General features: G+C 47.1%; 1 protein-coding gene across 13 annotated transcripts in view; it reads right to left on the reverse strand.

The window, feature by feature from the left end:
- The window catches only part of LOC137421571 (adhesion G protein-coupled receptor L2), a 638,565-nt gene that overhangs the window by 69,390 nt on the left and 542,210 nt on the right, over positions 1–26,965 (reverse strand). For all 13 annotated transcript variants that reach the window (XM_068107767.2, XM_078771230.1, XM_068107766.2 and 10 more), the window contains one exon: positions 6,079–6,247. In XM_068107767.2, coding sequence (XP_067963868.2) covers positions 6,079–6,247 — 169 coding nt within the window. The remainder of the gene's footprint in view (positions 1–6,078; positions 6,248–26,965) is intronic.

The raw sequence follows: 26,965 nt of genomic DNA on the forward strand, positions 1-26,965 counted from the left end.
GCCAGCTGGGTAAAGATTGGATACTGCCGGAGCTTCTAGGGTGGTGGAACAGTCGTTCGTGAGGAGTCTGGTTGGTGGCAGTACATAGGAGAGCCCGGATCGAGTTTAGAGCGGCAGGTAGTGACCACGCCCATTTATCGAGGCCTCGGCCGAGGGTCCGAAGGCTTAGCATGACGGCCCTCCATATAATCCCATTAAAGCTTTCGATCTGCCCATTCGCTTGGGGCCGGTACGGGGTGGTGTAGCTCGAAGCGACATTATGCTGGAGCAAGTAGCCCCTCACCTCCTGGGACAGGAACACCGCACCCCGATCGGTATGCACGTAGGCTGGATACCCGAACATAGAAAACAAATTCTGCAGGCACCGAATAACCGTGGCAGCCGACATATCCCCGCACGTGTAAGCAAAGGGGAATCGGGAATACTCATCGACGATAGTGAGCAGATAGCGAGAGTTGCTCGACATTGGCAGCGGCCCTTTGAAGTCCATCGCCAAGCGCTCCCACGGTCTAGTAGCCCTAACGAGTGTCCCCATAGGAGGGTTATAAAAACGCGGTTTGAGTTTCGTACAGATCGCGCAATCACGGCAGATGCGGCGGATGTCCTCAATCGAGTACGGCAGATTGCCCTCGCGCACAAAATGCGCGAAGCGCGTTACCCCGGGATGACACATAGTGCCGTGCAAAGTGCGCAGCCCCTCCAAAGTTACAAACCCCGCGCAAGTGGCCGGCCTCGATAAGGCGTCAGCGACCAGGTTATCCTTCCCCGGGCGGTATTTGATGGTGTAGCAGAAGTCGGCGAGTTCGATACGCCAACGGGTGATTTTCTCATTCTTAATGCGCTGAGCATGTAAGGTGTCGTACATAAACGCAACACTCTGTTGGTCCGTGATGATTTGGAAACTCCGCCCAAGCAGATACGGCCGCCATCGCCGAATTGATTCGACGATCGCGTACGCTTCCTTTTCGACAGACGAATGCCTCCGCTCGGCGGAGGTGAGAGTCCGCGAGAAGAAAGCCACAGGGCGGCCTCCTTGGGAGAGAGTCGCCGCTATCGCATGATCCGAGGCATCACTCTCCAAAACGAAAGAGGCACTCGTCAATCGTCGCGACAGCGGCGCCAGCGATGTCGACTTTAAGGCCCTCGAAGGCTGCCAGGGCGGCCGGGCCTATGGGGAAAGTGTCGCAGGCCACGAGGGGGCGGAGCTTCGCGGAGAAATTTTGCACCCACTTTGAGTAGTGGGCGAACAGCCCTAAAGCGCGTTTCAGCGAAGCCCGATCGCTAGGCGGAGCCATATCGAGCAAAGGGCGCAGACGCTCCTTATCCGGAGAGACGGAGCCATGGGTCACGGTGTACCCCAAAAGGTCTACCGTGCGTAGAGAGTATCGACACTTAGCCGCATTCATGGGTAGGCGATATTTCCGCGCGACCTCAAGGAAGCGTTTCAGATTAGTGTCGTGATGCTCCTGGTCATACCCACAAACCGTAAGATTGTCCAGATAGACAAAGACATCGGTCAAATTCTCCTTCGCAACGAGGTCATCCATAGCCCTCTGAAAACAAGAGACTCCGTTAGTTACCCCAAAGGGAAGTCTCGTGAACTGGTACAACCGCTGACCCGATTCAAAGGCTGTAAAGACGCGATCAGCCCTAGAGATGGGGACTTGATGATACGCACTACGCAGATCGAGAGTGCTATAAACGGAATACAGAGCCACCTGGCGTACCAGGGCGTCCATCCCCGGTAAGGGGTAGGCATCCAGCTGTGTAAAACGATTAATCGTCTGCGAATAGTCGATTACCATGCGCCGGCGGTGGGCCTCACTCCGCACCACTAAGACTTGGGCCCGCCACGGTGACCTACTGTGTTCTATAATACCGTCCTTTAAGAGCAGGGCCGTTTCTTCCGCAATGAATTGCGCGTCCGCGCGAGAGTAGCGCCGCGATTTGACGGCTACAGGGGTACAATCAGTGGTCAGGTTGGGGAACAGTGAGAGAGGCTCCATGTCCATTTGAGCGAGGGCGCACACAGCGAGCGTGTCCGGCCCACCGAAGTCTATTTCCAAACGTCCATGCCGCTTAAGGAAATCAAGTCCTAACAGAACGTCAGCGCATAAAGCAGGTAATACCATGAGATACACGTCCGGGAACGTGCGTCCCTTTATCACAAGTTTCAATCGACACGCCCCTTTTGTGCTCAACCGAAGTCCCTGAGAGGCCATGAAGATCCGGCGGGTTGTCCCGAGAACCGGCCACCCATGTTGATGCACGAGTCGCTGATCGATAAAACTATCCGTGGACCTCGTGTCTATCAAAGCTTGCGCAAAAACGCCCGCGACCGTGAGCGGAATGATGGCCTGCGCAAGGCCGGCAGACCCGGCAGGTATTATACCGGCCGGGCGAGAAGATCGCGCCTCGCGGGTGGATCCCACGCCGGCTGCAATCCTTCGGGCAGCGTCGGCAGGTTGGGCCTCAGCAGGAGCATTGAAGTCAGTTGGCTCATCAGCAGTTTCATTTGCCAGAGTGGGTGTGTGTAGGTCGTAAGAGCAGCCGCCAGATGGCGCTCGAGTCACGTGAGAAAGATCTTTGCCGTCTGCAGATTCATATGCCAAAGTGGGTGCATGTAATTCGTAAGAGCCGCCGCCAGATGGCGCTCGCGTCACGTGAGAAAGATCTCTGCCGTCTGCAGATTCATATGCCAAAGTGGGTGCATGTAATTCGTAAAAGCCGCCGTCAGATGGGGCTCGAGTCTCGTGCTGCGTTTGCCGCACATCGAGAGGAGTTTCCAAAGCAGGAGCATGTTGCTTGTTTGAAGTAGGCGTTCGAACGCCAGTCAAGGTCGGTCGCGCTGTGGCCGGTCGCGTTCGTGCCATTTGTTTCGGCGGCCCGGTGTATCTCACCAAGGTCGGGCGTGTAGCCAGAGGCCCGCGAGAAGGAGAGTGGCTCTTCAAAGCCGAGTGAGGCGCCCCGTCCGGCGCTCGATCCGTTGGCTCCGCGATGAGCCCATTCAAGGTCGCGCGGGGACGCGTGCCCCGAGCGGCCTTCCTGCAGACCTTTGCAAAATGGCCCTTGGTGGAGCACAGGTGGCATGTAGCCTCCCGGGCCGGGCATTCAGAGCGAGGGTGCTGCCGATTCCCGCAAAAATAACATTTTGCATACCGGTCAGGCCGTGGCCGGGCAGCGGCGGCAGCAGTGAGGCCGGAAGCGGAGTCCGCTTCAGGAGCTCCCAGAGACTCGGCCGTAGTGGTCGGGTCCTCCTCCGTATCCTCGGCGGTAGCCCTCTCCGGTCGCGCGAGTTGCGAGGTCCCCGCCACGACTCGTGGGTGATCATATGCGGTGGATTGTTCTCGGGCATCTGTGTATACGCGTGCCAGCCGTAGTGCCTCTGTAAATGTCAGATCCGCGACCTCCAGGAGCCGGAGCCGCAAAACTCCAGAATTAATTCCGGAGATGAATGAATCTCGGAGCAAGTCGTCCTGCACTTGCTCGTGGGTCCGGACGTCCTGCACGCAGTCTGCCAACAGGTAGCGCAACTCCTGCGCGAAGCGATCGATCGATTCAGATGGTTGCTGTCGCCGCTGAGAGAGTTGATGCCGGCCGTGCACAGCGCTCCGTGTCTTTACGTAGAGGCGCTTCAGCCGGCTAGAGCCGTAGCGTACGTCCCAAATCGAGAAATGTTCCGGAAAACGGTGTGATAGACCTTCGACTGTAACACGGACAGCTTTATCGCTGCGGTGGGCTCTGTTTCGTGAGCGGCAAAGTAATTCTCCAGCGTTTTGAGCCAGTGAGTGAACTCCGATGCTGATCCCTCAGCTTGAGGGTCGGCTCCGAGAATCGGTACCACGATCATCTTGTGGTCAGCCATTCCGGCGATCTAAATGATATTAAATGTCGTGAAAATCAAGCTCAGACACGACTTGACCTCTGGGTAGGTTTAATATCATTTAGATCTGTAGTACATCCTGTAAGAATACATGCATGCAACAGGCATTAAAATCAGAGTATTTCATGAGCAATGGTCGATTCAATATAGCAATGGTCCAACAGAGAGGACAGTCAGCGCAGCATTTAGGGGCGTACATACCATTCAAACTACAGGACTATGTCACAGTGAGTTCCGCTGGAGTGTCTGCGCGCCCCGGTTGTCCCGGGTCTTATAGACGCCCCTTCTGTAGCGAACACACCCTGGGTTCACCTTGGTATAATTTCACTACATTCATTGTTGAGGCTCTTATGAGAGATAGCACATAGATCATATAACAAAGGGAGCTATGGACAAGAGTGGTGAGAGAGGGAAGCCCAACAACAATATGGAACAGGGACATCAGTAGATTTTTGGAAGAGGGCTGGGGCAGGGGCAGGGTACATGTGTCAAACAAGATGGACACTACACGGACTTTCAGGAAAGAAAACGGAATTTTAAGGAATGGGTTTGGGGTGGATTAATGGTGGTAGAAAAACATCATGGTTTTGGATGGGAGAAGATATAAGATGGTGGTGAATAGCCTTTTTAAAGACCTGGAGGGAAGAATGGGGTTGAAGAGATTGTGGGAGTTTCCAGATGGGAGAATGAAAGAGTGAAGGTGAACAGTAATTTTCGATTTTGGCAGTTTCACCAGAAAGTGGTTGCTGGCACACCTTGAGTGCCCTGCAGAAATATTGCTATGGTAGCATAATGCGCTCTAGGACCCGCAAGGAGGGAAAGATTTCTTTTTATTGGGGCCACCCAATGGGTGGTAGGGCTTAGAGGAGGACTCTTCCCAGAAGGATGACGAGGGGTAGAGAAGAATGGCACTGGAGAGCTCCCGGCATGCAGGAGGTTTGGAAGGTGAAGAAGAAACACCTATAGAGAGGGTCAAGAGGGCAGGTTTTGGACACATGTCCAAAGGGGGTGGAACATTTTGGTCGCAAAGAATGTCATTCTCTGCTGTCTCTGCATTACTTTTCTTTGGCTCACTTAGTCGCTGGCTTATTTCGTCATTGGCTAAATTTGTCGCTGGCTCACTTTGTCGCAAGCTCTGTTTTGTTGCTAGCTGTTTCGTCGTTCCTCAGGGAGAACGGCTCTCTGAAATGTGGACACTGTTCCCGAGCTATCCCATCGCCTGCACTCCACGCATCGCCAAAGGAAATGCCTCGCCTGCATTATTCTATTCCAATAAAAGTGTGATCGTGGCACCTAGTGTGGGTTGGGGTTTTATTTATTTCTCATCCTTGTATACAAGTTTGCATATTCCATACTCCCTCTTTGTGTTTTTGTCTCACTTGGTTTGTTCAGAACTGTTTGTCCTGTCCACCCTTTTCCCCCATATTCTTTATAAATAAACCTTTTAAAAGGTAAGAAACGTGTTTGATCCATCTGCCTCCTGTGCGTGTGCCATCAATTTAGATTCATTTGGGCGACCTTAGGGATTGGTAAATAGTAGTCTAATTGAAGGAAAAGCAGTAATTATAAACTGTTCGGCCATACATGCGACAAAATATCCCTGTGCAGACGGCCATGTTAATGGAGGCCGTCTGATGCGACAATATATTCATTTTGTAAAATGTCATCTCTCCTTACAATAAAAACGCATTCACTGTATCAATCCCAGAAATGCAGCAAAAACCACGAGCTTGCTAGATATATATTTGATCATCTGAATAATAAACCTTTCACAGCAGCATCAGGCAGAGCACATGCATTTCTTTCCGAAGGTAAGAACAAAAGCATTAATTTATGAAGGCCACCAACGTAGACAAGTTGTTCTCAATGAAATGATAAGTTCCCTTTAATTGAAGCTGTCTTTCTGGTGGTGACTGCGATTGACCTTTCTTCATCAAAGCCTATTACACTTTCTACCAATTTATGTTTACAGAGGAAAATCATACCTGATGCCACTATTGTTGGACATCTGTATCCCTGGACCGTTGTATTTTAAATTCCCTCGATTAATTTTCCACAAGTCCGATGGCGCCAAATGTGGCAAGTGCACAAAGTAAACAAACAAGATGGGTTTTCTAGATTATATTTTACTGTCATGATGTTACATTCAATCCAAACTATTTCTGAGGACATGCTGGAAGATTACCCATACGTACCTTCTTTTGCAGGGCGCAGTGGAAAATGTAAATAAACATTCCTTGGAAGGAGTTGAAAATTGTGAAGAGGTAGGCCATCACCAGTGTTGCCTTGTCGATAAACAGCAGGCCGAAGATCCATGTAAGGCCCAATAGGCATAGCAGAGCTATCGCCCCAAGAACCCAAGACCTTCAAGGAGTGGGGTGAAATCAACAAACATTTGCCTCAAATTCAAACCCCCATTTTAGATTTTCATTCAAGGCTTTACACTTTTACAACAAGTTGGTTTCACCATGATAAGATCATGCGAAACATTGAAAAACTTGCAAGTTGTATTTGATGACAGATGTAGATGTCATTTTTAATGCTTATTTTTTTAAGTGATATAAAGCTCATGAAAGAGCTTCAAAAATATTATATGCAGGCCAATGATAAAAAGAGACATCACTGCACTGTTACACAAATCAAAAGGACATTATAATACACAAAAGAAAAATCAACAGAGTCAATGAGATTCGAACTTGGGATCCCAGTATCATGAGCTACATTGCTGATGTAGGAATGCTGAAGAGTGCCACCAAAACGTTGGGTGTGTTTGGAGGGCCTCTCTGGGCACATTGGTCAAGATGTTGGGATCCCAGGTTGTTTGTATTTGATGTCATCGTCGACTGTATAATAATCCACTCTCACATTTGTTTGCACCGATTTTGCTTTTCTTTATTCAATGTTGTAAAAGGAATGGGATTTTGAGCAATTTTTGAGCATCTTTTGCCCCATGGCTGTTTGATGTACTTGAATTTCATGTGAATTTAATTGTTTACATTGCAACTCATATGAAACATTTGTTATATTAATAAAAACCTGGCTCTGCCTCAAATAAGCAGCATGTTGCCAGAGAATATGACCCTCGGTAGAAAATTTGTCAGGGTGAGAATGAACTTGAGTTTGAAGGGTATTGACCGAATGTACGATATTAATACTTGGCTTTTCAAATGACACTCAAAATTGAAGCCAACCTTTGTGAACATGAGTTACGAAAGCACCACCACTCCGGTAAAAACCACAGAAGAAGAACACATTTTGAGGCAAATTCACCTTCAAACTACCCGTATTTCATCCATTCGTAATCCTCATGCCACGTTCATCATATACTGTTCTCCTCATGCTATCTGGATCTATCCAGCATGAAATTTTGCCCATTTTATCAACAATAGCAACCATAGCAGATATCAGACCTGAATGGGAAAGTAGCACAGTCTGGTCAGCAAATAAGGTCACTACAATGGACAGCTTTGTGAAGCAGGAGTCAGACTAGATATTTTGGATTTTATTATTAGAGGACTGTATACTTTAATGGTCAATGGATTTCGAATTTTGGTCCAAGTCATGAGAATTTGGATTTAGGTTTGTGAGAAAGAATTTCCTGTGGTTGTGTTCAATCATAATGTGAATGACCAACAAAAGGAAGCATCCATTATGTGCATTTATCCCGAGACTACAAGAATGAAGCTCATGGAAGAAAAAGGCACAAATGACAGTGGAGTAGCATGGCAACAATTGGGCACAACAATCGATGGAATAAATGAACAGAAAAGTGAGAGAATGAGAGAGTGAGAGTGAGAGTGAAAGAAAGAGACAGAGACAGAGAGAGAGAGAGAGATCGAGATCGAGATCGAGATCGAGTTGGAGTTCAATATACATGTTTTTGTGCTTTTATCTAGTCAGACTCAAAACTGGGGGTTGTAGGTTTGAGACCCATCTGGGTGGAAAGAAACACTGAAAGCAGCAAGTAAGAAAGTATGCAGATTGGGATATGAAGGGTTAATGTGGGTAGGAAAGATCATCGGTCAGGTGGTGGATGACGTGGTGGTAGTGGTTCACTGCCTGCTTGAAGCCATGGAGGGAAGGGTGTATGGCCTCTGGAAGTGGGAAAGCATGGCCTCTGGAACGCGGTTGCATGAATGAGAGAAGAGAGGAGTTGATGTGGGCAGTCACCTTTGGATTTAAAAAATTTAACCAGAAGGGGGTTACTGGAAGAACATATGTGGCACGCCACGTAAAAAGGGGGCTTACGGGTGGTCAGAAAACGATGAAAAGTCAGTTTACCCAAGGAACACCCATAAGCCCCCCCTTTTCCCCTTTTCACGTGGCCCACCACATATAGATCCTGGAGTTGTTGGGGAGTGTCAGAGGACGAATATAGCAGAGGGAGCAATATTGGAGAAGAGACGGTAAAAACAAACAGACCACCCACCGATCCTGCCTGTGATGTGAAAGACCTTGTGATGATCGGCCTCATCACAGGAAACTCCAATAATATTGAGATCAAGTATACACCTTCGGACAACTGCAGAATATGGACCCAATGGTCTCTATACACACCTGCATACGGTGCCTATAGAAAGTCTGCACCCCTTTCAAATTTTACACCTTTTTCTGCTGTGTAGTCTGGAATTAATATGCATTCAATCAGACTTTTCCCACCTTTATTTACACATTGCAACCCCACAACTTTCAAGTGAAAAACAAATTAAACAAATTTCAGAACTAGAATATCTTGGTTGGACAGGTGTTCACCCACCTTGAAATAGAAATTTTGTAAATTAGCTCAGGTGTAGCCAATCACCTTCAAAATCACACACTAAGTTAATTGCCCTCCATCTGTGTTAAACCATAGTGATTCTTATTATTTCAGAAGAAAATCAGCTGTTCCTATTGGTTTTCTCTGTTGGGTAGTGCATTTCACAGCAAAGACTCAACCATGAGCACAAAGGAGCTTTCGAAAGACCTCTGGGGTAAAGTTGTGGAAAGGCACATATCAGTGGATGGGTATAACAATATTTCAAAGACCTTCAATATCCCTTGAAGCACAGTCAAGACAATCATTAAGAAGTGGAGGGTGTATGGTACCACCAAGACCCTGCCTAGATGAGGCCGTACCTCCAAACTGGATGACCAAGTTCCAAATTTCAGCAACGTCCATTTCTGCATTCTTGAGTTTTATTTAGAAAACCCTCAAAATCACATTGGTGTCTGTCTGTCCGTTCCTCCGCCCAAAATGTGTTGGCGCTCATATCTCAAGGGCTATACATTGAAACTAGCTGAAGCCTGGAATATGCATCGGCCAATATGTCTAGTTAATGGCTTTTGAAAAAATTCCACCGAAGTGCTCTAGTTTTTGCTTTAAAATTAAATATATATAAATATAAATATATATATATATATAAATATGTAAAATGTATACACACTTTATAACTCTTCAAAATATTATTACCCAAATCTAATGTGCTGGATTAATGGCCTAACGAATAAGGCATCAGACTCCCAAACTGGGGGTTGTAGGTTTGAGACCCATCTGGGTTGAATAATTTTTTTATTCTTACTTTTTGAAGTATTTTATTTCGTCCTGAATAATCAAAGGGAGGCATGAAGTGCCCCTCCCTTTATATGTGATAGTTTATCTGTATGCAACTTGAACATGAGGACTGAAAATTCGTTTTTTCGGCTTCCACTGGAATTATATATATGTATGTATGTATGTATGTATGTATGTATGTATGTATGTATGTATGTATGTATGTATGTATGTATATGTGTATATATATATATATATATATATATATATATATATATATATATATATATATATATATATATATATATATATATATATATATATATATATATATATATATGGTTGCGGTTTTGAGAACCCACACTTGTAAATAAATTCAACATCATTAAAGGTTAAAGGCAGCACCCCTAGATAGGCCACAAGCAACACGTAGGCCACCATAGGACTTCACTTATTTCATTAATATGTGTTTTAGATAAGGCCGTGTTTCCAATAGTTGAATCTGCATTGTGTCAATCAAATAAGAAGTAGGCCCCATTCCGTCCATTTTGGAACCTCCCTCTCCAAGCGACGCCATTACGCGCCCTCCAGTCTGCCTATGGCCCCTCCCAATTGTCACGCACCTCTGCCAGCAGCGTTCGCAGCCTCGCTGAGATTCCGTCCAGACGCCGCCATAAGCCATGCGGTAAGGCCCGGAAAAAGGGGGCGGAACGCCAAGAAGAAGGTGTGGCCACGTCATCCAGTCATCAAAGGCGTGGCCGGTAAGCCCTCACCAGCCAACCAGGGCTGAGGTGACATCGCCAACAGGCATGGCTTTTTGGCTCGCGGAGTGATCGCTGGTCGAGTTACATAAGCGCGAACGCAAAGCCCTTTCACAGGACTCTCGCGAAGCACTCGAGTGGAAGGTTGGCATTCTTAAAGGACATGTCGGAGGCACGCTTGTCGAAGAGATACGGCAGCGCTTGTTAAGGACTCGCGTGCACATGGCGCTGATCAAAGGACTTGAAGGAGAGATACGGCGGCGCTTGTTAAAGAGGACTTATCGGAGAGAGCGCATTTCAAAGGACTTAGAGGACTCACTCGCTGGCGCTGTTAAGAGAACTACTTGGAGGACTTGACGGAGGCGCGCTTGTCGAAGAGATACGGCAGCGCTTGTTAAGGACTCGCGTGCACACGGCGCTGATCAAAGGACTTGAAGGAGAGATACGGCGGCGCTTGTTAAAGAGGACATTGGGGAGAGAGAGGGGATGTTTGGCACGAGTGTGCATCTATTACATACGTGCAGGACACCAGCTTCCCCCCGTTATATAAGGTCCGGTCGCGTTCAACCATACGCGGAGCTGCATGCCGGGTTTCGCCGCTGGACCAGAGCCTGGACTGGAGCCTGGAATGGAACCGACTGGAGCCTGGACAAGCCGGTGACCATCTACAATCCCCGTGTGAGTGTGTATGTTTGTCCTGGGTATTAAAGTAAGACTGTTTTAAGGCTGCCCTGTGTTCTGCTTCTTCCTCTTCCTATCCTGTACATTCTTTTGTTTCCTCTTCTCCTTCTTGTAAATAATTAAAAAACCCATCTTTGTTCTTCCTATACTCTGGTTTCCTCTTGTCCGATCGCATTCGTCTTTTTTACCATTGGGTAAACGTGGCACGATAGGAACCGCTCAGAATCGGGTCTAGTCATTGTTAACGGCCCAAGTCGCGGCTCGCTTCGCTCGGCGTATCCACTAACGCTGTGGCTCGGGTGGGAGGTTATCTCCTTGCTTCACGGTCGGTGTTGGTAATTAGGTAATAGGACCAAATTGACCAGCAACCCTACCTAATACCGACTGGAAGGAACGGGGTAACTTCAGGATCACGTCGGTCAGTAACAGACAAGGGGATTAACCCCCTCTTGGTAAGGGGAAAAGGCCGACGTTTGAGATCCGTAACAATTGGTGTCAGGAGTGGGATTTGGACCCGAACCAAATTTGTAATCTTTTGAAAAATCTGGTCAAAATTACGAGCAGCCGAAATTTTTATTAAAAGATCTAAATTAAATCATGCCATGGATAACCAAGGCGATCGGATGCCGGTGGGGGTAAATGAGGAGGTAGAGGAAGGGCTAGAATCAACCCAGGACCCCAGGGAAGAACAATTGGGAGAGATGGAGGAGGAAAGGAATGAAGGTGCGGTTGTGGGGGTTGCAGTCGAACAAAATGGCAGCGCCTCGCACATGGCCGCGGCAGCCGAGCCCGAGATGCCAGAGTACATGCGGGTCTTTATGATCCAGATGATGGCAAAGCTGGACGCCCAAAGTGATAAATCCACCCGGGAGCGAAGAGAAATGGGTGGCCAGATGAAAGACGGGTTAAACAATTTGAGGAAAGAGATGGGAGAAATGAGGGCCGATAGTGAGGGAATGGAAAATAGAATGGGGGAGCAATTGGGATGTCAAATTGGGGGGTTAGAAAGTAAATTAGGGGCCCAATTGGAGGACGTCAGTAGCCAAATGAACAAAGGGATAACGGGGTTTGAAAACAGAATGGCTGCCCGGGAGAACCAAATGGAGGGAGTGAAGGACGGGTTAACGGGGTTTGAGGACAGAGTGGGTGGCCAGATAAAAGCATTGGGGAAGGACATTGACCGCAGGTCAAGCGGGGAAAGCACACGGGTACGCGACGAGGTAGCGCGACTAGAGGAACGCGACTAGAGGAATGCGGGAAAAGCGAAGTTGAGCAAAGCACAGCCAGGTGGACCGGGATAGAAATCGCGACCCGGGGTATGGGGAAGCCGACGACCGCAGAATTAGAAAATTAGATTTTATTAGCGCCAGCGGTCGTCGAGATTAACAAGGAAAAAGAAATTAAAATCAAAGAAATAGTGGAAATTGGGGCGGAAGAGACGGCGGACTTAGAAAAGCACTCGTTGAAGGAAGAAATGGAATATGCCCAAAGTCCGTGTTCACATCGTGATGTCGTGCTGCATAACCAAATGGAAAGTTGGCAGGTGGTGGAGGAGCGAAGAAGAGGAAGCGCCAAGGTGAGTAGGGTGGTGTATGGCACGAAAATGTTTGGTGCGAGAGGATTTTTCGCGCGCTTGGGATCCCGGCGTAACCCGGGCGCTCGTAGAAGGTCCGTGGTGCGCGGTGTGAAAGCGAATGGCATGCGTGTGCGAATGGCGCCGGAGCGCGAGTGTGTTACTGAGTGCGAGAGTGAATGCACATCAAAGTGTATGTGTGATGAATGCGGTACAGAGTGTGGGTTGGAAGAGTGTGACACGGAGAGTGAGATGGATGAGGAGCGTGTGCGGGGATGGATGAGGAGCGTGTGCGGGGATGCACATTGGAGCGCGTGATTGGGTGTGCAACAGAGTGCACACCCACGAGTGTTACGGAGTACGTAACGGAGGGGAGTGCGCCAGGGTGTGCGCAGGAGAGGTGTGTAACCGAGGAGTGTGTGATAGAGTGTGCGAGGAGAATGAGTGCACAAGAATGTGCGTGAGAGTGTGTTGTAAGGGAGTGTATGGGATGTGTGAGTATGGGAAAGAGTCGCGTGTGGATGTGAGAAGGCGACTCGAGCATCGACGCTGACCGGGCAGCGGTTAGGCTGACGGGTAGCCGACGCGAGCTCTCGGGGTGTGGTGCGTTTTGTGTGCTGCGGGGGCCGGCGGGGATCATTGCTGCGTTGCTCCTGCAAGGAGCGCCATGCACGATTCGGGCCGGGCTCCGCTCTGTATGGTCGGTGCCGCGCCGTAGCGGCGACCGGCACGATTCCGGGGGAGAAAGGCCAGGTTGAACCTTCGCCCCCTGGCGGGCGCGGCGCTCCGACCGGGCGAGGTTGGGTCATCGGGCCGGAGACTGCAAGGGTCCGCGCCGGGATGGACCATGGAACCTTGGACCAAGTATGCCTCCTCCCCAGAGTCGAAAATGCCGGACGGCCCCAACCTACAGGAGACTGACCATCCGCACACATGGCCGGCTTTTCGAAGCCGAGCTGTGATGAAAATGTATTCGCACCGAGAGGCTCAATATAGTGGGCGAGTATTGATAGTGATATTGATGGCGAATGGTATACGGTGTAGAGGGATGGTAGCTCTACCATCCCTCACATCCATTTGGGCAAAGGAGCTATAGGTTTATGGGGATTGGCAGTACAAACTAGCCAGGGTGGGCTTGGATAATGTTAGGATCTAGAGATGACCATAGGTGACCGAGATTTAAGTAGCGACATTGTACAAGTAGTGGGGACGTAGAGTAGAGTAGTTGGTTGATAATGACGTGGGATGTGCGTAGTATAAGGGATGACAGGGAGCACTAATATTAGAAGGGAGTACATAGCTTAAATGATGCTGTGTGTGTGTAATTGTGGAAATCACCATGTGGAATGAGAATCTTTGTGGTGAGCGTGGGAAAATTTGAGCGCATGAGGCAATGCTCGGGAAGGATGTGTGTGTGTGTAAAAGTGTATGAATGGAGTATTGAGGATGTGTGTCATTGTGTATTGAGTGACTGCCTTGCATAGAGTGCAAGGGAATAGATGGTCTGGAATAAATGGTGTGTGGAATAAATGGTGTGGAGTGAGTATTGTGGGATGAGTGGAGTGGAGTGCATGGTGGAAGGAGTGGATGGGGGAAGGATGGACCCCTTCACGAGTACCCGGGGAGGGTAGTTTAAAGTTAGGTAGAGGGAGTAGGTAAATTTTGGTTGGATATTGACATCTGTGGTGCGGAAAGTAGCAGAGTACTGCTTGGATGGGTGCATAAGTGTATGGAATGGCTGGGCGTGTGGCCTGTTATTGCATATGGTTGGTTGAGCACTCCGCCACTGGTAGTCTGTCGGCCGGGTAGGCTCTGGGAGCCAGGTTAGAGTTTAGTGGGGCCCGAGGATCCAAGGGAAGGACCCGGGTTGCCCGATGCCAAGGAGGGCAGTAGTGGGGTGAGAGAGCCAGGAGGGCCTTCCCCAAGGTAGGTTAGGGTGAAGGAGCTAGGCAAGCTCGGGTGGCGACGTTCAGTGGCGGAGATGCGCAGGTAAGTAGGACCTGTTAGGAGAGCCACACGACCCAGCCCCGAAATTGTGCGAGGGCACAGCGGAGAAAAATTGGGGGAGTGAGACCCCAAAATTTGGAGGCACCACAGTATGTGCAATGGGAATTGGTTGTTAGAACCACATAGTGTAAAGTGGCCAATGGATTGGCAGGGCAAGACCCCGGGTAGTGTAACTGTGTTAATGTCAATTAGAAGGATAGATAGGAGAAAATCTCTTCGCACCATCCGCATCCGCTCACGGAGGTGATAGGACTCCACACCATGCTTTGCAAATGTTTGGAAGGTAAAGACGCATCTTGACGTGGGGAGACTGTGTTTATTCCATCTCTTCCTCCTTAGGAGGGATTGATGACGAATTTGGATGAGGGGAGAGATGGGAAAGACAAGACGGGTAGAGACGAATTTGTAAATTTGCAAAGTGTAAATACGGGGTAGGGGCAAGGGTAGAGTAGGTGACATGGGGGGTGACGAACGGTTAGGGACGAGCTTTCTCAGCTCGCTCTCCCACGCCCCTCATCTTGCATTACCTTGTATTGATGTGTACCCTTGCACCCTTTCCCCCTGCTAACCTCTGCTTGTCTTCTTTCCCCACTCATGGACCATGGTCTTTTTGTGTCCGAGGGGAGTGTGCAGGTGCCCTGGATTGTGCGCCCGCACCCTTGCTGCCTCCTGCCTGCACTGATGCACCATATGGACCACACGTTCTGTGGCCTGGCACCACTTATGGACCACACGTTCTGTGGCCTGGCACCACTTATGGACCACACGTTCTGTGGCCTGGCACCTCTGCTGGGACCGACCATTGTTGCCAGCGGTAACTGGCTTGCGGACCACTGTTTTAATTGGCATCTATGCCCAGCAGTGGACCACCTGAGTTGGCCCTGCTGGCCATAAGTAAAAAAAGCGGACGCGGTGTGTCCTTTTTATTAAATTAACAGCAAGTAAGAAGAAGATCCATCAATCAAGCCAAGATACATCGGCCCAGGAGAGAAGCAAGAAGACATCATTTATTATTTTGAAATGTTTTTTTTTGTGTGTATATTGTGGTGCTGGTGCTTTTTGGTGCTTTTCATGCATTTTTATTATGGTGCATTTTATTGGTGCATATGGGTATGGTGTATCGGTGCAGTGCATTGCAATGGCATTTTCCTCTTCTCAAAACATCTTCTCTTTTCCCACAAAAGACAGGTCCTGGGTTACAGTGTAAATAATTAGTAGTCTTGTAAATAATGCTCCCCACCGGCTAAATGTGTAGTTTGAAGACCATTCCGTAATTCGGTTAATTGTGGGCATGAGTCAGTTAGGTAGGACCCAACGCAGCAGGTGGGACATATCTAGTGTTAAAACTGTCGCACTCAGGGTGAGGTTAAAAGTAGAGGGTAACCACACCTAAGTGTCACATTAATTTAAAAGATAGCCCTTTTGTTTCGGCTCGGGACGAGCCTGGGAAAAAGGGGGGGGGGGGGTGCAGTGTTGCGGTTTTGAGAACCCACACTTGTAAATAAATTCAACATCATTAAAGGTTAAAGGGAGCATCCCTAGATAGGCCACAAGCAACATGTAGGCCACCATAGGACTTCAGTTATTTCATAAATATGTGTTTTAGATAAGGCCGTGTTTCCAATAGTTGAATCTGTGTTGTGTCAATCAAATAAGAAGTAGGCCCCATTCCGTCCATTTTGCAACCTCCCTCTCCAAGCGACGCCATTACGCGCCCTCCATTCTGCCCATGGCTCCTCCCCAATTGTCACGCGCCTCTGCCAGCAGCGTTCGCAGCCTCGCTGAGCTTCCGTCCAGATGCCGCCATAAGCAACGCGGTAAGGCCCGGAAAAAGGGGGCGGAACGCCAAGAAGAAGGTGTGGCCACGTCATCCAGTCGTCAAAGGCGTGGCCGGTAAGTCCTCACCAGCCAACCAGGGCTGAGGTGACATCGCCGACAGGCGTGGCTTTTTGGCTCGCGGAGTGATCGCTGGTCGAGTTATATAAGCGAGAACGCAAAGCCCTTTCACAGGACTCCCGCGAAGCACTCGAGTGGAAGGTTGGCATTCTTAAAGGACTTGTCGGAGGCGTGCTTGTTAAGGACTCTCGTGCACACGGCGCTGATCAAAGGACTTGAAGGAGAGATATGGCGGCGCTTGTTAAAGAGGACTTATGGGAGAGAGCGCATTTCAAAGGGCTTAGAGGACTCACTCGCTGGCGCTGTTACGAGAACTACTTGGAGGACTTGTCGGAGGCGCGCTTTTTGGAGAGATACGGCAGCGCTTGTTAAGGACTCGCTGGGAAGCGCGTTGCATTGAACAATTGGGAGAGCGCACCTTTATCAAAGGAGGACTTTGGAGAGAGGGCATTTAGCACGAGCGTACAAATATTACGTACGCAGGACATCAGCTCCCCCCCCCCCCCCCCCCTGTTATATAAACTGTCCGGACGCGTTCCAATATACGCGGAGCTGCCTGCCGGGTTTCGCCGCTGGACCGGAGCCTGGACCCCATCGCCGGACCCTCTACCTGACCATCCACCATCTACAATCCCCGTGTGAGTGTGTACGTTTGTCTAGGGTATTAAGAATAAGACTGCCATAAGACTGCCCTGTGTTCTGCTTCTTCCTCTTCCTATCCTGTACATTCTTTCGTTTCCTCTTCTTCTTTCTTGTATATAATTAATAAATCCATCCTTGTTCTTCCTATACTCTGGTTTCCTCTTGTCCGATCGCATCCGTCTTTTCTTCCATTGGGTAAATGTGGCACGACAGGAACCACTATAATCGGGTCTAGTCACTTTGTTAATAGCTCGGATCGCGGATTGCTATCCGCTCGGCATTTTCCATCATATCCGTGGTTCGAGTGGGAGTTACTCCCTCGTTTCCGGCCGGCGTTAGTACTTAGGTTGTAGTGAACCCCGAGGCCTAACAAACCCTCCCTAACACCGTGCCAGGAAGGACGTTATAACCCCCAGGACTCGGGTCGGCCAGATAAAAAGACAAGGGGATTAACCCCCCCTTGATAAGGGGAGAGCCGCTGTCCGAGATCCGTAACAATTGGTGTCAGGAGTGGGATAACAAAGTGTGGAATGGAAGGGTATGCATGAGCGAGTGCTGTGACGAAATGTGTGGGATGTATGGGAGGCATTGTCGCGCCGCGTTTTGGAAGTGAGAAAAGGACGCGTGGTGTGAGAATGCGAGTCGAGCATCCACGCTGACCGGGGCAGCGGTTAGGCTGATGGGTAGCCGACGCGAGCTCTCGGGGCGCGGTGTTCTTTGTGTGCTGCGGGGGCCGGCGGGGGCAGGAGCGCCGTGCACGATTCGGGCCGGGCTCCGCCCTGTATGGTCAGTGCCGCGTCGTAACGGCGAGCGGCACGATTCCGGGGGAGAAAGGCCAGGTCGGACCTTCGCCCCCTGGCGGGGGCGGTGCTCCGACCGGGCGAGGTTGGGTCATCGGGCCGGAGACCGAAAGGCTCCGCGCCGGGATGGACCCTGGAATCTCGGTCTGGGTATGCCTCCTCCCCAGAATCGTAAATGCCGGACGGACCCAACCTACAGGAGACTGACCATCCGCACGCATAGCCAATTGTTACTGATCTCAAACGTCGGCCTTTTCCCCTTACCAAGAGGGGGTTAATCCCCTTGTCTGTTACTGACTGACGTGATCCTGAAGTTACCCCGTTCCTTCCGGTCGGTATTAGGTAGGGTTGCTGGTCAATTTGGTCCTGTTACCTAATTACCAACACCGACTGTGAAGCAAGGAGATAACCTCCCACCCGAGCCGCAGCGTTAGTGGATACGCCGAGTGAAGCGAGCTGCGACTCGGGCCGTTAACAATGACTAGACCAGATTCTGAGCGGTTCCTATCGTGCCGCGTTTACCCAGTGGAAGAAAAGACGAATGCGATCGGACAAAAGGAAACCAGAGTATAGGAAGAACAAAGATGGGTTTATTAATTATTTACAAGAAGGAGAAGAGGAAACAAAAGAATGTACAGGATAGGAAGAGGAAGAAGCAGAACACAGGGCAGTCTTAAAACAGTCTTACTTTAATACCCAGGACAAACATACACACTCACACGGGGATTGTAGATGGATTGTAGATGGTCACCGGCTTGTCCAGGCTCCAGTCGGTTTCAGTCCAGGCTCCGGTCCAGCGGCGAAACCCGGCAGGCAGCTCTGCGTATGGTTGAACGCGACTGGACCTTATATAACGGGGGGAAGCTGGTGTCCTGCGCGTATGTAATAGATGCACACTCGTGCCAAACGCCCCCTCTCTCTCCCCTATGTCCTCGTTAACAAGCGCCGCCGTATCTCTCCTTCAAGTCCTTTGATCAGCGCCGTGTGCACGCGAGTCCTCAACAAGCGCTGCCGTATCTCTTCAACAAGCGCGCCTCCGACAAGTCCTCCAGGTAGTTCTTTTAACAGCGCCAGCGAGTGAGTCCTCTAAGTCCTTTGAAATGCGCTCTCTCCCATAAGTCCTCTTTAAAAAGCGCCGCCGTATCTCTCCTTCAAGTCCTTTGATCAGCGCCGTGTGCATGCGAGTCCTTAACAAGCGCTGCCGTATCTCTTCGACAAGCGCGCCTCCGACAAGTCCATTAAGAATGCCAACCTTCCACTCAAGTGCTTCGCGAGAGTCCTGTGAAAGAGCTTTGCGTTCGCACTTATATAACTCGACCAGCGATCACTCCGCGAGCCAAAAGGCCACGCCTGTCGGCGATGTCACCTCAGCCCTGGTTGGCTGGTGAGGGCTTACCGGCCACGCCTTTGACGAAACGATGACGTGGCCACACCTTCTTCTTGGCGTTCCGCCCCCTTTTTCCAGGCCTTACCGTGTGGCTTATGGCGGCGTCTGGACGGAAGCTCAGCAAGGCTGCGAACGCTGCTGGCAGAGGCGCGTGACAATTGGGAGGGGCCATGGGCAGACTGGAGGGCGCGTGATGGCGTCGCTTGGAGAGGGAGGTTGCAAAATGGACGGAATGGGGCCTACTTCTTATTTGATTGACACAATGCAGATTCAACTGTTGGAAACACGGCCTTATCTAAAACACATATTAATGAAATAACTGAAGTCCTATGGTGGCCTACGTGTTGCTTGTGGCCTATCTAGGGGTGCTACCTTTAACCTTTAATGATGTTGAATTTATTTACAAGTGTGGGTTCTCAAAACGACAACTATATATATATATATATATATATATATATATATATATATATATATACACATGTATATACATATACACACATATACACACACACACACATACACACACACACACACACACACACACACACACACACACACACACACACACACACACACACACACACACACACACACACACACACACACACACACACACACACACTATACCCCTTTAAAATATTTTTTTTTTTAACATTTCCAACATGTTGGCCCAATGGCCTGATTTATAAGACATCAGACTCTAAAGCTGGTGAGGTTACATTTTCCTTTGCTTACCTACCCTAAATCTTACATGACTTGTACACATCCATTAGAATCACTTGTTATATCTCAAATGGCAGAGGGAATAAGTATACTGAACATCAAAAGAAACTTATCACTTTCATTTTTTGAAATGTGCAGCTTTACAAACACGTTTCTTCAATTGTAATGGCTGATTATGTAACGGGAACTTCACTTCAATCACCTGGTTGATCAACAATGGCATGCTTGAGTGGTTCTGTATAGGGATGTTTCCCTTTAAATAATGACCCTCATAATGAAATCCTTCAGTTCTCGTGGTTAGACATTCATTTACTGCTGTCTATAGTCACTCTAGAGGCTTCTGACAGGGAAACAACAAGAAAATTCAGATGCCACGTCTGACATCTGAACAATATTTAAGGGCAATTGGGATGCTTGAGGCTGGTGTAAACCAGCGAACAATTGCCTAACGTCTTGGGTGCTCACAGCCTTCAATCAACGGCTGTCAATCGGCAAATGCTCATTCATGGCTTGCAGGATGGGTGGGACAGACGCATCAGACGCCTGATACAGAGCATGCGTCGGAGATGTACAGCCTGCATCACAGCTCAGGGAGGACACACACGATATTGAGGATTGCTGTCATTCTGTCCTTGACTGTTGGAAGTGTTGTATCCATTCCTGTGTCGTTTTGTTTTGACTGTATTCAGGTGCATGCCTTTGTGTTGCAGTGCTGTGACTTTTGTTGCACCACCCCTTGTGATGTTCATGCTTTTTGCTTTGTCATTTTTGTGATTGAGGCAACCTCTTGTTTTTGACATGTGATTAGTTAAGATAGCTGAACTTTACCTCTGTGTTCAAATATTTTTCATTTTTGCGTGGAGGATTTCAATGAGTGTCCTAAAGATTTGATAAGTTTCTTTTGACGTTGAGTTTAAAATGCAGAAAAAAATTATTCACAATGGGAAAAGTAAAACCCTTTGAAAAAAAAAGATTACGATTGCACGCCCATGAATTCTCATTAATTGGGCTGTTTAAGCAGTAAGAGATGAGAATATTTTAAGACAAGGAGATAGGACACTGTGCACAAAACACCTGTGGGATCAAGGTCAATTCTATCACAAGAAAAGCAGTGAGTAGCGGAAAGAAGGACCATATGGGAATCAAGTCAAAAAGGAAATTTATATTGCATGTATTGTTCTTGGTGTCATTCACCCCACTCTCTGCTGACAAAATGCATAGCTTTAGCAATGGAAACCTGGCTTGAATCACACACCTGCTGGGCTTTTCACCTTGGCTCATTGATTACACTCAATGCAAAATTAACACATTGAGGTCATGAATTACTAATTGTGGCTGAAGCAATGCATTTGACAAAAAATTTAATACAAGGAAAAAAGGTGCTATGTTCGATTTAAATAAATTAGCAGTGAAATATATTACTCACTATTATATTAAATGCACAATTAATCCAACGCTGCATAGAGATGCTTTATTTACCAGAATGAAAAAAAGTGAATTTCCCATTGTTCAAAGAAGGAATTTTGGATGAGCTACATTCCAGACCATGTTTGTAGTTTAGAAAAAAACAGTTTCATGGGTTTTTGACATTGCTTTCGATTACAAAACCATAATTTGAGAAAACTACATCAGTGAAAGTGAAATTCACACAGAGGGATTTAGAAATTCACACAAATCCTAAAAATTCAGGATTTAGAAATGAATAAAAAGAAAAATTTAGACAGCATTAATCACACCAGGTGGTATGTGAATGAATGACAGTTTTAGTCTGCAGTCCCTGACAGTTGTTTGTGAAAGGCATTGTCAAGAGAATATAGATGAGTTAAAAATAAGCAAATTTAAGTAGGAACTTTGAAGACACAACTTTAGGAAAAGATTACAAATATTAGTGAGGTTATAATATATGAATTAGAGGCTAATAGTTTGCACAAAAGAAAAGTAAGAAACGAAGGAAGAGAGAGAAAAAAATATCAGGAAGAGGAGAGTAGGAGAGGGAGGGAGAGAGAAAGAGATCGAGAGAAAAGTATAAGATAGTAAGTAGGTGAGAGTAAGACAGAGAGAGAATGGAAGAGAGTATGCAAGACAGTAAGAGAGGGGGAGAGAGTAAGAAAGAGAGAAAAGAAAGAAAGAGAAAGAAAGATTGACTTTTGGAAAATAAAATTTGTCATATGACTGGCAGTTTACATATAATTTCACCATTTATGTATCTGTCATGCTTAGTGCCATGCCTTAATGCTAGCAAGTCAGAACATATAATGACCAATAAATGTATATTTTTGTAATCAACATTATTTACTATTACTGTTGAAAGTAATGTTATATAAGTGGTAATTAAAATACGATTAAAATTATAACATTTCAAACAATAACTAGTTTTGCTGCCAACATGTGTGGACAGAATCGCAATTTTCTTATGCTATTCTTTTTCATGATTTGCAAATGGTGGTACAGTGGGCTGGTAAGGGTACAACGAGATCCAGATGACCCAGGGAGTTTGACTCAAAGAGCTTGCTTAAGAACCATCATCACGAACAAGCTAGAGTTGCAGGACAGACTGTTTGTTTACAGTCCTGGATATAAAAAAACAAACTTTGTTGAACACTTCAGCTATTGGTAGGGCAGGTAAATGTCAGCCTGATATGTCTTCTTGATGGGTGGGGCAAGTGCCAAGCTTGTGGGTTTTTAATTATCACCACACTGTTTTTTTTTTAAAGGGAGGATATTGTAATCGGCTACGCCTGTCTGTCTGTTTGTCCATCCATCACACTATCTCATACTAGGTGAGGAAATTAACCAAACTTGGTAGTTATGATCACCACATTGCAAGAATGTACAGGAGCAGTATCATTTTTGACCTCGCTCCCTGGGGCCTCAGGGCATGGTCAAAATATCAAATGCCAAAGAATGCAATTACAGGCATATCTCAAAACTTTTTTAAATGAAACTTTGTGTATGCAATCAACATCGGGAGAAGCATGAAATATGTAATGATTTTTGGGATTTGACCCCCAGTTCATGTCGCAGGGAGTGGGCACTTATGGTCATAGGGGTCAAAACAGAAGCTCTTCTTAACTCAAAATATATTGGGTCATTCTTGGTGGAACGTTTTTCCATCTTTCTACTTTGCTTTAGGTAGGAAGTGTGGGGTTTGCGATGGCGTGCTATCGACATCGCTCTAGTTACCTCCACAACCGAAGGTGGACGGAGGTTATGTTTTCACCCATGTTTATTTGTTTGTAAGCAGGATATGTCAAAAAGTTATGGACAAATTCAGACGAAACTCTTTTGGCCAAGTTAGGTGTGACTAGGACGAATTGATTCGAGTTTGGTGCAGAAACGGAACCGGATGCGGATAATATAAAATTCTAAAGTTGAGTGACGGAATGAACCCCACCACCATTGAGTGCAGAAACGGAACCCTACCACCATTGGGTGATGGGGCTAAAAGCAATATATAACATGATATCTCAAAAAGTTATGGACAGACTCAGACGAAACTTGGTGTGCAGGTTGAAACAAGGACAAATTGATTAGATTTTTGGTAACGATGCAGATCCGGCCTATCTGTGGAATAAAACATGCATTTTAAAGGCCATTTTCCCTGCTAGAGTGGGGGTTAGATCTGTGGAATACAAAACATAAACTTTTCAGCCTGGTGGAGGTATGCGCTCTACCTAGTGCCATTCTATTTTTTCACTTTTTGCAATAATAGCATATTTTATTTCCGATTCATTTTTCTGATCCAAATGCATTTTATGTTGTCAATGCAAAATGTACTGGTTATGGAAAAATATTAGAAAGTGCCACTGCAGTTCTTTTTTAAAATTATTTGATTCATAACACTTTGCCCTAATAGACAGGTCCATGCCAGGCAGAAATGGCGCCGTTTTCCAGTCAAGGTTTTCTCAGTGGATTTATATACTTTTGATCATACTCTGTCGAATAAGCTTGTGGGCCACCCTGAAATTTGCCTCAAATCCAAGATGGCGGCCAAAAATCCAAAATGGCCACCAGAATAGCTAAAATAGTATTTCTGAGAGTTGCTTTTACCCATAGATGATTTTTTTTCAACTGATTGTGGCCTATTATGATAAAGAAAGATAACTCAGTCATAACTCAGCCATAAAAATTAACAATCGGTACTTTATTAACAAAATGGCCGCCGGGCAACTTCCGTATTACGGAAACTGCTATAACTTCAGTTCCGAGTGTGATATGATTATAATTTTGGTGTCCAGTCATATGTTTTTGGGGTCAAGGAATCCATATTTGTACTTTTTATTTCAGTGAAATATATATTACAATACATTTTGATTCAATTTCTTGGTTTCCATTTCAGATTCCTTGAATCCGGATGCAAAGAAATGATTCCATGAATGCGGACGCAAAGAAATGATTCCATGAATCCTGGCTTAGCAGATACAGTGAATCCTCATAAAATTACTACATAAAGACAAAACTTTTTTGGCACAGGAGAAAAGGGTTGCACAATGGCATCCACGCCGATTTTGAGTTTAGCAAGGGGCGACAAACCGTTGTGCTGCCTCTGTAATGAAACTATTAAGGACGTTGAGTCAGCTTATAATATGACTGAGGAGGGATTGCAGTCTATTCAAGAATTAGCGGGAAGATGGGTTAAAGTTGACAAGAGTCTGTGTACTCAGGCACCATATGCTGAATTTCAATCAGCCGCTGTGAGACTATCTAGTGCAGGCCATGATGTCAAGATTCATGAGAACTGTAGAATCACATTTCGGAACAGAATTGCCCGAAAGGAAGCCCAGTCTCGCAAACTTCCCGTTTCCAGTTCAGAGAATATTCATGAGTCGAATGAACCAGTTGCTGCTCCCGCGTATAGGATACGCAGGGGGTCACTTGAGAAAAAGCAAATCTGTTTCGTGTGCAACGTGGATACGAAAGATGACAGTAAACCGTACAATAGTGGTGGTCTTGGTAGATGCTCCGAGAAGAATGCTGTCAGTAAAGTAGAACGTTCAAAGGACATGAAAATCAAAGATGAAGGAGATAAGTTCCATGATGCAGCGAAGCGACTCGATGTTATTCTGAGTGGAGCATCATATGACATGTTTGCAGTTGATGTGTACTATCATAAAAGTTGTTATGACAATTTTACCTATGCATATGATAGAAAGTTGCTGTCAGCGGATGCAGCAGAGAAGGATAGATTAGCTACCGAGGTTATGGACAGCTTTTTCAAACTGTTTCACCGCATGGTAGTCAAGGATCAAAAGGCGTATTTCCTGAGAGAATTGATTGAGGACATAAAGGAGATCAGTGAAGACAATGAACTTGAGGACCCTCCGATTTCAAAAACCTGCATGTTGAAAAAACGACTGACTGAGAAATTTGGTGACGCCATCGACTTCCACTTGTTTGGGAACCGGCTAGTTGTCCATTCCACTGCGGTCAATCCGATATCGTATTCTGCGGCTACAATTGAAGGAAATGGTCTACGTGAATCTGATTTGACAATAGCATTTTCAAAGCTGATTCGTCGTAAACTTTCACAGAGGTATGATATCAAATGGCCCCTTGAACCAGATGAGCTGTTTGATCTACTCGATAGTCACAGACCTCTTCACTGTATCTTCAATGCCATTTCTTGGTCAATCAATCCCAGGAGATCTACAAACGCATTTGGGTATGCTACGGCTACAAGCAACGCTGAAGCGGAGAAAATTTCAGCTATAACTCAGAGCTGGGAAAAAATGGTCAAAGGTGAGCGATCACCATTAGGAACTGCTTTGAGTTTGACCATACATAGAATCACTGGTAGCAAAGAGGCAACTACTCTCTTGAATCGATGTGGCGTTGGAATACCATACACAGATGTCCGTGACTTGAACAATAATTGGGCAAAGTCCATCAGCATGGAGCACAAGAAGATGCTACCTCCAGGTTTCGTCAAGGGTCGAAGTGTACATATAACATTTGATAACTCAGATGGTAAACAGCAGACGCTGACGGGAGCCCAAACTACTCATCACACAACTGGTACAATATTCCAGGCTGTACATGCTGATGATACCGCCGCTGGCAACACTTCAAAACTTAAACAGTCCAATATCATTGAGCAAGAGGAGCCTGACTATGGAGCATCCAAAATCCCTAAGAAAAGAGCACCCCCTCCATCCTTTCCCGACTTCAATGATGACTACAGAGATTCACAAGTGTTACACGATGCTCTGGAACGGAATATTGCTTGGGTTCTCGGTGGTACTGTTGGTGACGACTGCCTAGAAGAATACTTTCCTGAGATTGATAAAGACGTGCTGGGACCTGTAGGTTCTTGGACTTCATTCATGAAAACTGTGACTGATTGCTCCACTACAAAGTGCAAGTTGGAACTGGCTGATTGACGGAATGGCAGCTGTAAAGTCAATCCCGGCTCAACAGACTTGGGGAGAATACACTGATGCCCTATTGAAATTCTGCATGCCACCAAGCCAGTCAAACCCAAAACAGCTTGGGATCATATTTGATTCCTACTGTACGTCCACTACAAAGGAGTTAACCCAACGACGCCGAGGGATCTCTGGTAGAAGAACCCACATCACAAGCCCCGAGCAGAGTATGCCCAGAGGCAAAGATTGGGACGCATTTCTGCATAATGCTGAAAACAAGACTGAGCTGATTAAATTTATGGTCACTTACTTCAAAAGTGATTCAGTCAGATCGAAACTCAGAATTCCACTCACCGTGACAGAGGAACAGAATACATGGTTGATCACGCAAACTAAGTTTGAACAACTTGAATCCTGCAACCATCATGAGGCTGACACCAGGCTTGTTCTTCATGCAAGCAAGTGCGAAGGTCCGGTTGTGATTAAGGCTTCAGATACAGATGTACTGATCCTCTTGAGCTATGCCTATTCTGTCTGCAAACCACCACAAGACTGGTTCATGAAGATTGACCATCGGTACGTCAGTGTCAAGAAACTAACGACTCATTTTGGAGATGAAGCATCTACTCTCTCTTGCCACCGGGGATATCCAGATTGAGTATCCCCCCCCCCCTTCACATGCCTCCCCCCCTTCACATGCCTCCCCCCCAAAGCCCT

The sequence above is a fragment of the Myxine glutinosa genome, chromosome 2, assembly GCF_964187855.1.
Source record: "Myxine glutinosa chromosome 2, kmMyxGlut1.1, whole genome shotgun sequence".
In the NCBI taxonomy this organism is placed as follows: Eukaryota; Metazoa; Chordata; class Myxini; order Myxiniformes; family Myxinidae; genus Myxine; species Myxine glutinosa.